Source organism: Pteropus vampyrus, unplaced genomic scaffold, assembly GCF_000151845.1.
Source record: "Pteropus vampyrus isolate Shadow unplaced genomic scaffold, Pvam_2.0 Scaffold94, whole genome shotgun sequence".
Lineage (NCBI taxonomy): Eukaryota > Metazoa > Chordata > Mammalia > Chiroptera > Pteropodidae > Pteropus > Pteropus vampyrus.
This window is the reverse complement of record NW_011888875.1, coordinates 2011058-2022161: the sequence shown is the minus strand read 5'-3', so window position 1 is coordinate 2022161 and position 11104 is coordinate 2011058. Positions and strand designations below refer to the sequence as shown.

The 11104-nt window shown below is 37.8% G+C and overlaps 1 protein-coding gene across 1 annotated transcript in view; it reads right to left on the bottom strand.

The window, feature by feature from the left end:
- Positions 1–11104, bottom strand: part of DNAH5 (dynein axonemal heavy chain 5) — a 223620-nt gene that overhangs the window by 137425 nt on the left and 75091 nt on the right. Inside the window, exons 30-31 of the mRNA XM_023532947.1 lie at positions 6865–7018; positions 2490–2653 (exon numbers count right to left, since the gene is read on the bottom strand). Of these exons, the coding sequence (XP_023388715.1) occupies positions 2490–2653; positions 6865–7018 (318 nt within the window). The remainder of the gene's footprint in view (positions 1–2489; positions 2654–6864; positions 7019–11104) is intronic.

The following is an 11104-nucleotide window of genomic DNA, read 5'->3' as shown; positions in this document are numbered from 1 at the left end:
CAAACACATTCAGCAAATGGGCTTGTATAGTGTGCGTGTCCGATGCCTGCCCCAGAATCTCCAGAAGGGCAGGGTCCGAGACGAAGAAGAACCGGGGAAAGCAAAGCCGTTTTTTCTCCAAGTATCTACGTGGGGAGGAAAAAGATAAGCGTTCTAAACACACAAAGCAGGACTCTCTAAGAATAATCTAAATGGGAAAGCGGGGAGTGTTTTTGAGATAATTCTATTTCCCCACATACTATTCGATGGTTTTTTGTTCGTTTGTTTCTTTTGTTACTACTTTTGCCGAGAAGCATTCCATATTCTGATGGAGCAACTTTTCTTTTCCAGAATTGTTGGAAGAATTTCTTCGCTTTTCATAAGTGTAATGTATACATTTGACTTAATCTGAAAACTCTTGTACTTTCTTTGTAGTACAAGGAAAAATACAAATGTGTTTTTTGTTTGTTTGTTTGTTTGTTTGTTTTTATTTGCAGTCGCAGTGTTGTGTCAGATAAAGGCTACATCTCACTTGCGGAATTGTGTCTTTAAAAACCCAACGAGTCCATCGCTGAAGCAGAAGCAACATCCAGCTACGGATGAGCTACGTGAAAGGGCTCCGTTCTCCGCCAGGAGGTACCAACACCGACCTGCCCTGCTTTCGGCTGTACTTTTGTTTCTATATCTGCTTAATTTTATGGTGATTCTTTATGTTATGGATTTTTTTATTTCCGTTGTTATTCTCATACCTCTATCTCTGTAATGTTTTGTTTTAGCTTTTTTACATTCTTTACCTTAAATATGCTAATTTTATCATTTTAAATATCCCAATCCTTCTTACTTAGGTAACTTTGATTTTTATTCTTAATAACTTACTCTCCAGTTCCTATCCCTTCGTGGCCCTCCTCACGGCAGACTAGTCTGAATCTGCTCAGGATCCAGGTCATGCTTCCTACGTGGTTAGACCAGGATGGAGGGAAACACGTGGAACGGGACAACTAACCCTCTGTGTCAAAGGAGAGAAGCCAACTTACACCTGATTTGTGAAGACGCTTCCTACCAAAGCAGACCCTTATCGACATCTATGGGAGGGTGTCATTTTTGTGTAAACATTAGCACTCAAGTGTTTATACTGGGCTTCCATATTTTGGCTCATAATCCTTCTTGGTAACAGAATCAACAGCCAAGGAGAGCTCAATAAAAACTGAGTAATTTTAGAGTAGATTTTTCTCTGAGCAGTTGCAAAATAATGCCAAAATGTCAAGTAATACCGTAGGATAGTTCAATAGCAGAAAAGAGAAAAATTGAGAAGGGAGTGTGTGTGTGCGTGCACACGCATCCTCTTGGTTCTGTTTTTCTAGGGAACCCTGATCACTAGTTTACCCAAAATTTCTCCAAATGTACTGACTATTCTAAGGAGATTAATAACTTAGAAGAAGAGATATTTAAAAGCCTGTGTATTTCAGTAAAACAAGTCCTGGAAATGTAATGAAGAGCTTGGTGACTATAGTTAATATACTGTATTGCATATTTGAAAGCTGCTAAGAGAGTAGATCTTAAAAGTTCTCATCCCCAAGGAAAAAAGTATTGTAACTACATATGGTGGCGGATGTTAACTAAACTCATTGTGGTGATCATTTTGCAATATATAAAAATATCAACACAATGCAATATATATATATATATATATATATATATATATATATATATATATATATATATATATGTATGCCTTACTGCTAAATTGTACACCTGAAACTTGAAACTTTCTGGATTTCATTAATTAATGTCACAATAAAATTTTTTTTAATTTAAAAAATAATAAAAGTAAAATATCAAATCATTATGTTATATATCTGAAACTAATATAATATTATATGTCAATTATACCTCAATTGAAAAATAAAAATTAAATAAAAGCATGTGTAGATAACTGTTTTTACAACATTACTACTTAATGTATTTCTACTTACATGATTTTATTTTGATTAGCCAAAGGGGAAAAAAAGAAATATATTTATTACTCTCACAATTCACCCAGCCTCTGTAAACATAAGAGTGTGTTTATGTCTGTGTGTCTATGTATATTGATAGATGTATTAGACTCTCATTTCCGTATAATCTTGACTGTTTGTGTAACTACACACTGTTCACATTGTTCTTGGTTGACTATAATGAAATATTTTGGATCTTCAGATGTTTATACAAAAAAGTTATCATAAAAATAGGTGTATTAATTTTTAAAAGCAAGGACCATAGGAGAACGTTTTTACAAGATCTTGTCCAAGTGATGGAAGATGTCTTAAGTCCTATAATCCCAATATCTGACAAATCTAGTAAATGCTTAGAGAGATTAGAAGGCTTCAAATTATCAAGTTTTATCCATGCAACAGCGTTAGTCATGAGTTAAGTCTCAGCCAAAGGACACCGACTTGGCTAATGCTGTCTGGTCTCTCTGATCCCGTCCACCTCTAGGATGCTGAGAGCCTTCGCAGAGCCAGCGCGCTTACCCAGTAAGAGATTTCTGGCATATTTCCAACTGGTCCAGCAAGTGTGGTAATAGCTGCCCCATGGTCTCATCTCCAACACAACACTGCACCACATTTGGCATTTCATGCGCCCGGTTCATGATCTTCACCCAGGATTTATCGATATTGGAAAAGCGCTTGGCTTCCTATGAGGACAAGGTAACAAAGCACATTGGATACGTCTGCAGTCTCAAGAACAGAGCGTCTCACACACCTCCTGCTGGGGGCAGGTTTCTAACTGGTCTGGACACCCCGGCTATACCTGCCTAGAATGCCGCATGCATTCTAGTACAAGTCTCCCTGGGCCTTTTGCAACGTATCACCCCATTCTTAAATAAGAATCTTCAGCTCAACTCTGATACCCCCATCATGTTAACTAAAAACAGGAAATAGATATAAAAATAATAATTCAATACGAGACAATCTGGAGAGAAAAAAACACTCTCAATTGTTTTTACCAGTTATCTCCAAATGAAGCGAATTTTATGTTTGTCTATTTTATGTTTTTATGTTTTTATGGTGGGCTTTGAATTGCTTATGTATTTAGAAAATAATCATTTAAAATAAGATATAAACTTAATTTCAGTATAACCTTAATATTGCAAAATTTTTTAAATAGATTTTTTTCAGGAAAAATGGAAAATGCACAGATTAATTTGAGAGAGTAAGTAGAAATAATTTTTATTTTCTTCCTTAAAACTTTCTGTATTTCAGCAACAAGCATACACTCTCAAATGTGAAAATAAGAACTCCCACTTAACTCCTTCAATACTGTATGTCCGAGTTTCCACTAAGTCTAATTTGAGATTCTTCCCCATCCATCAAGAAGAAAAATATGACCAAAGAGAAAAGCAAACTTAAATTCAAATTCAGCGTATGGATGAATTTCACTGGTAGCCAAAAAATAAATCGGCTGATGGATCTGTCCTCTATAATTAAACTGAAAACCAGCCAAAAAGAAAACTAGGACACTTAAGTGAAGAGAATGTTCAATATAATCATGCCTCTAAAACTCAATAACATTGTTAAAATGTTATATTTTTGCAATTTAAGGTAATTGAATAAGAATCCTTGAGATTTGGTAAAAAAAAAAAAAAAAGTTTTTTAAAAATATCTCAAGATACACTCCACATATACCTAGTGAGATGATTACAATCTGATGAGAAAAACATCCTCAACATCTTGAGAAGAGGCCCTTTTTGTTTGGGAGCTTTTTTCCTGCAGATTTCCACCCCTCAATTTTCCAGCGCAGTTATAATTGGGTATGTTGTATAGTGTGAGTTATTTTAAACTGTCAGTAGTAGAAGAGCAAATTATCCTACTATTGTCAAGATAACTACTCCATAATTCTACACTCTTCCAGATTTTACCTTCAAATCATCTGAAGACATATATCAATTATGCAGGCATTCATTCTTCGTTGGTTTTTTTTTTTAACCCTCCACTCCCTATGAAATCTCACAGTTTTGTAGCGTTCTGACTCTGATTTTCACGCCCCTTCTTTCCTATAGTTACTCTCTTTGAAAAACGGTTCAACAGCAATAACAAAAGATTGGGCAAGGGCTGGCTCAAGAGAGGTCAAAATATCATTACATTTTAAAGGAGTTATTCGTTATTCGATAGTTCTCTACGTGAAAAACTTGACGATATCATAAAGAAAATTCTAAAACCTTGGGAAGCTGCTTGGCAATGTCTCCTCCCACAAAGACGGCTTCTAAGTAAATCCACAAGTTTTGCACCATCATCCAGTTCTCAATGATGTCTGTTGAGTTGGAAAGTAACTGCACCCATTTCTGAATCTGGGCTTTGAACGGCATATTGTACCTAAAACAAGAAATATGTTCAGCATTTAGGTTTTTTTGAGGTTTCATTTTTATTGTTGTTGTTTTCAAACTAAAAAGATTTTTTTTCATCCTAATTTTTACCTATTTCTTTACAACCTTGATTGATTATGTCATTGACTTTTAAAATGATGCTACCAAGTGATTCACTCGTCACCATTTGTTGGGCATTGTCAGACTTTCTCCCTTTTGATCCAGAGAATGAAGAAGTGGGAGACATGCCACCTAAGGAACAGACCGGGCATTAGATTTGACTCCACCCAGCTGCCACACTGGCAGAATTCTGGTCATGGTTGCTACCGACAACAGAGTAATACTTTCCAGCATGAGTTTGAGTCCATTCCATGGCATCCCTGGTTTTTCTTATCATATGGAGCAATGACAGAGCCATTGGTGGAGGCCAAACACTAATTCCATTTTCAAATATGACTTTTGGAATCTCTCTTCAGCCTCCCCTCCTTCCTATTCACTCATGTCCAACCTCCTCACGTTTGTAGGTGTTACGTGTGTGAGAAGGCGTATGCATCTACGTGTATACCAACTATCCACGTTTCCACCTCTCCCACAGTTAATCTATCTTCCCTTTTTTCCTCCTGAGGCAGAAACCGACTGTGGTCTCCCAATGTCTTTTTCTCCTTCTTCTTTAGATAGAGAAGCCCATTTCTGGATATATAGCTGTCCAGTTAAAATACTGAATTTCCCAGCCTCCTTTGCAGTGGTCCCAGGACTCAGTTCCACATCAATAGTTCTCTGCCTTAGCTGCACATTGGAATCATCTGGCAAACCTGAAAAACCACTGATGCCTGCCTCAGTCCCACCTCCAAGACCCTGATTCAGTCAGTCTGGGATGTGGCCCAGCGGGTGGGGTTTTTGAAGTTCCCTAGGTGTGTCTAGCGTGTCCCCAAGGCTGAGAGCCACACTTCTAGATGAAAGGAAAGCATCAGCATCGGCTATAAGGGGGAGTGTGGAGGAGGAGGCACACAGCTAGAAAAAGAGTGAAGAGTGAGCCAGAAAAAGCTTGGGTGGGTCCCTGGTGATATGGTGGAGCCCCCAATCCAACCTGAACTATCGACCTTGGAGCTCCTTTTACCTGAGAGAGACATAAGCTTCAGTCTTGTTTAAGTGATGTCATATGTGGCGCTTCTGTTATTTGCAGAAAAACTTAAATGTTTTTCCCTATCTTTGTTTTTCCTCTTCTCTTTCTTCTCCCTTTCTTAATCTCTCCAGCCCAACAACGTAAGGAATTGAAGTAATTCAATACGAGACAATCTGGAGAGAAAAAAACACTCTCAATTGTTTTTACCAGTTATCTCCAAATGAAGCGAATTTTATGTTTGTCTATTTTATGTTTTTATGTTTTTATGGTGGGCTTTGAATTGCTTATGTATTTAGAAAATAATCATTTAAAATAAGATATAAACTTAATTTCAGTATAACCTTAATATTGCAAAATTTTTTAAATAGATTTTTTTCAGGAAAAATGGAAAATGCACAGATTAATTTGAGAGAGTAAGTAGAAATAATTTTTATTTTCTTCCTTAAAACTTTCTGTATTTCAGCAACAAGCATACACTCTCAAATGTGAAAAATAAGAACTCCCACTTAACTCCTTCAATACTGTATGTCCGAGTTTCCACTAAGTCTAATTTGAGATTCTTCCCCATCCATCAAGAAGAAAAATATGACCAAAGAGAAAAGCAAACTTAAATTCAAATTCAGCGTATGGATGAATTTCACTGGTAGCCAAAAAATAAATCGGCTGATGGATCTGTCCTCTATAATTAAACTGAAAACCAGCCAAAAAGAAAACTAGGACACTTAAGTGAAGAGAATGTTCAATATAATCATGCCTCTAAAACTCAATAACATTGTTAAAATGTTATATTTTTGCAATTTAAGGTAATTGAATAAGAATCCTTGAGATTTGGTAAAAAAAAAAAAAAAAGTTTTTTAAAAATATCTCAAGATACACTCCACATATACCTAGTGAGATGATTACAATCTGATGAGAAAAACATCCTCAACATCTTGAGAAGAGGCCCTTTTTGTTTGGGAGCTTTTTTCCTGCAGATTTCCACCCCTCAATTTTCCAGCGCAGTTATAATTGGGTATGTTGTATAGTGTGAGTTATTTTAAACTGTCAGTAGTAGAAGAGCAAATTATCCTACTATTGTCAAGATAACTACTCCATAATTCTACACTCTTCCAGATTTTACCTTCAAATCATCTGAAGACATATATCAATTATGCAGGCATTCATTCTTCGTTGGTTTTTTTTTTTAACCCTCCACTCCCTATGAAATCTCACAGTTTTGTAGCGTTCTGACTCTGATTTTCACGCCCCTTCTTTCCTATAGTTACTCTCTTTGAAAAACGGTTCAACAGCAATAACAAAAGATTGGGCAAGGGCTGGCTCAAGAGAGGTCAAAATATCATTACATTTTAAAGGAGTTATTCGTTATTCGATAGTTCTCTACGTGAAAAACTTGACGATATCATAAAGAAAATTCTAAAACCTTGGGAAGCTGCTTGGCAATGTCTCCTCCCACAAAGACGGCTTCTAAGTAAATCCACAAGTTTTGCACCATCATCCAGTTCTCAATGATGTCTGTTGAGTTGGAAAGTAACTGCACCCATTTCTGAATCTGGGCTTTGAACGGCATATTGTACCTAAAACAAGAAATATGTTCAGCATTTAGGTTTTTTTGAGGTTTCATTTTTATTGTTGTTGTTTTCAAACTAAAAAGATTTTTTTTCATCCTAATTTTTACCTATTTCTTTACAACCTTGATTGATTATGTCATTGACTTTTAAAATGATGCTACCAAGTGATTCACTCGTCACCATTTGTTGGGCATTGTCAGACTTTCTCCCTTTTGATCCAGAGAATGAAGAAGTGGGAGACATGCCACCTAAGGAACAGACCGGGCATTAGATTTGACTCCACCCAGCTGCCACACTGGCAGAATTCTGGTCATGGTTGCTACCGACAACAGAGTAATACTTTCCAGCATGAGTTTGAGTCCATTCCATGGCATCCCTGGTTTTTCTTATCATATGGAGCAATGACAGAGCCATTGGTGGAGGCCAAACACTAATTCCATTTTCAAATATGACTTTTGGAATCTCTCTTCAGCCTCCCCTCCTTCCTATTCACTCATGTCCAACCTCCTCACGTTTGTAGGTGTTACGTGTGTGAGAAGGCGTATGCATCTACGTGTATACCAACTATCCACGTTTCCACCTCTCCCACAGTTAATCTATCTTCCCTTTTTTCCTCCTGAGGCAGAAACCGACTGTGGTCTCCCAATGTCTTTTTCTCCTTCTTCTTTAGATAGAGAAGCCCATTTCTGGATATATAGCTGTCCAGTTAAAATACTGAATTTCCCAGCCTCCTTTGCAGTGGTCCCAGGACTCAGTTCCACATCAATAGTTCTCTGCCTTAGCTGCACATTGGAATCATCTGGCAAACCTGAAAAACCACTGATGCCTGCCTCAGTCCCACCTCCAAGACCCTGATTCAGTCAGTCTGGGATGTGGCCCAGCGGGTGGGGTTTTTGAAGTTCCCTAGGTGTGTCTAGCGTGTCCCCAAGGCTGAGAGCCACACTTCTAGATGAAAGGAAAGCGTCAGCATCGGCTATAAGGGGGAGTGTGGAGGAGGAGGCACACAGCTAGAAAAAGAGTGAAGAGTGAGCCAGAAAAAGCTTGGGTGGGTCCCTGGTGATATGGTGGAGCCCCCAATCCAACCTGAACTATCGACCTTGGAGCTCCTTTTACCTGAGAGAGACATAAGCTTCAGTCTTGTTTAAGTGATGTCATATGTGGCGCTTCTGTTATTTGCAGAAAAACTTAAATGTTTTTCCCTATCTTTGTTTTTCCTCTTCTCTTTCTTCTCCCTTTCTTAATCTCTCCAGCCCAACAACGTAAGGAATTGAAGTGTTTCCAAACATTAGTCATACTAGTGAATAAAATTTTAATTTCCATATTCTTAATTGTTAAACAGATTGTTTTAATATTCCATACATCTTTCTGGGGCTTTTTCTTTATGCTTGTCACTAGAATGTAGTTCTATAGCAACAGAAGTCTTTGTTTTATTCACTCTTCTATCCATAGCACCTAAAAGAGTACATGGCACATAGTAGGTGTTCAACAAATTTGTGCTGAATACATCGTGTTCCTCACACAATTCCGTCAGAGGATTTGATGACATTGGTGAGGAAAGTGTCCCCATCCTTAACACAAATGATGTTACTTGATTTACACATGAGACTTTTCTAGGGTTTGTTATACTCCATCTGTCCCTCATTCTGGTTGGGTATAAATAGTAACCAAATTCATAAAAACTCACCAAATCCTAAGTAGTTCACACTCAAGGTTACCAATGGTCTAAATCTCTAAAGCTAATTTTATATTCTGTATCACTTATTTCAAACACTTAGGTGTACCAAGCAAATGGAAAGAAGAAGAATTTTTATCAAAACAGTATTAAATAGTTATTACTTCCTATATTAAAATTACAGATACACATATATGCAGAGAACAGAGTGGCATTTCAAAGATAACACAATCCATATCTCGATGGTATCCACATTTTACACAACTACCATGTATCTGAGAAGATCTTGATGAACAAAAATTATTTCAGAAAAATCAAAGAAAAGCAGTGAACCAAGGAAATGTAAGTTCTGGTTTGCGTGGCAAAAGCATGCATGACAGCTCGCTGTCACTGTCAAGGTGAAATGTGAGAATGGTATCTGTCTGCATGGCTTCACTTTTCTTTATGAATTAAATTCACTCTCTCTTGGTCTGCCACCTCATTAAAGTATGTACACAGCTAAGAGTTTCTAGTCCGTAAACTTATTGGCAAAAAGGTTTTCCAAGTAAAATGAGCATTCTAAAAATCAGAATGACTTCTCCCCGACCCCCGGGACTCTGGAGCCTGTTGAGCTATCTACTGTGTGCTGAGGCTTGTCAGCAGCAAAGCTGAAATGGGCCACAAGATCCAGGTGGCTGATTACATGCTGCATTATTTCGTCCAACTGATGGTCTCAGACGCATTCCACAAGCAAAGGATAATGAAATAAAAACAGTATTACGCACGCTCTGCCAAAGGCTAGAATTAAAACAAGTATTGTCAATATTGAGTAAATTGTATGAGACAGTGTTGCATTTTTTTAAAATCAAATTCCCTTGAAACGTTTGCTATTATGGTTCTCCAAGCCCCAGAAAGAGATGATGTTTTCCTACCTGTTGCTCAGCAGGGAGCCCAGTGCCACCAAGCTGTCCTCCATGCTGGCAATGACTTCCGAGGTGCTGTCTCCTCGCAAGAGGAGTTCTCCACGGGTTTTAAAGCTGCCAAATGTGAACGTTTTGCTGTCCCACTCGTTAATCACCTGCTTCAGTTTATGCTCAATGTCTCTCTCTTTCACGGCGCTAATGCAGATGTCCTATTAAAATGGCAAGCGCTCATTTATTCACGTGAAAGTCACACATCCTTCCTGAACAGTCTAGGTTCTTCGCTCTCTGATTCACATGGATCTATAAACATTCATATTTCCAGATCTAAATAGCGATATAATAAGTGGCGTTTGTGTACGTAGACAGAGATTGGGGAATAGAGATGGAGACAGAGACAGTACTAAATAACAGAGCCTTCATTTGTAAAAATTTCCCACCAAATTATTCCAGAAAGATAATGGAAAAAAATATGCAACAGTGGAATATTATTCGACCATAAGAAAAAAGGAAATCCTGCCATTTATAACAACATAGATGGACCTTGAGGACATTTGGTTAAGAAAAATAAGTAAGACAGAGAAAGACAAATACTATATGGCATCCTTTATATTTGGAATCTAAAAAACCGAACTAGAAAAAACAGAGAGTGGAATGGTGGTTACCAGGAGCTGGTGAGGGAAGGGGAGATCGTGTTTACGGTCCAAACTTGTAACTAGTAGATAAATAAGTCCTGGAGATCTAACGCACAATCCAGAGATTATAGACAACAAAACTGTATTATAAACATTAAACTTACTAAGAGGCTAGATCTTAACTATTCTCACTCCAGGAAGAAATAATAATCATATGATGAAACAGAGGTGTTCTAAGGCTGCAATGTAATTGGAATACAAATGTATCAAATCAGTATGCTGTACACCTTAAGCGTACATAAACTTATATGTCAAGTATATCGAAATTTTAGATTTGATAAAAAATATGCAAGAACCTTATAGATTTTGAAACTTTAAACAAAGACTCAAAGTTTAATGTGTCTCTGATTTTAACTCTAAAGTCAAATCGGTCCAGTGCAAGGGGAAGGAATTAGCAGAAACCTGATTTCTTCCCAACTCTCCTCTGCAGCGTTATCTTCTCCTGGACCATGAGTCAAGTCCGGTCCTTACCCTCTTCTCAAATTACACCCCCTCTCTGGGTGAGCTCGTCTGTACCCGCACACTTACTAACCCTTTCCCTCCAGGCAAGACATATCTATCTGCCTACCGGATGTCTCTGTTTGGATATATCAAGGGAACCCCAAACACAACTAGTAAAATAGCAAACTCAAATGCCCCAAATCAAGCTCACAATCGTTGTACCTTGTCACTCAGCCTGATTCCCTTCCAACATTCCCTAGCTCAGTGATAAGCACCATCATCCATCTAGATCTCTCAACAAATCTAGGATTAATCCTCGGCTTCACCCCTTGTTTCTCCTCCCGCATTCCCTCCATCGCCAAATTCTACCCAGTTTTATCTCCTA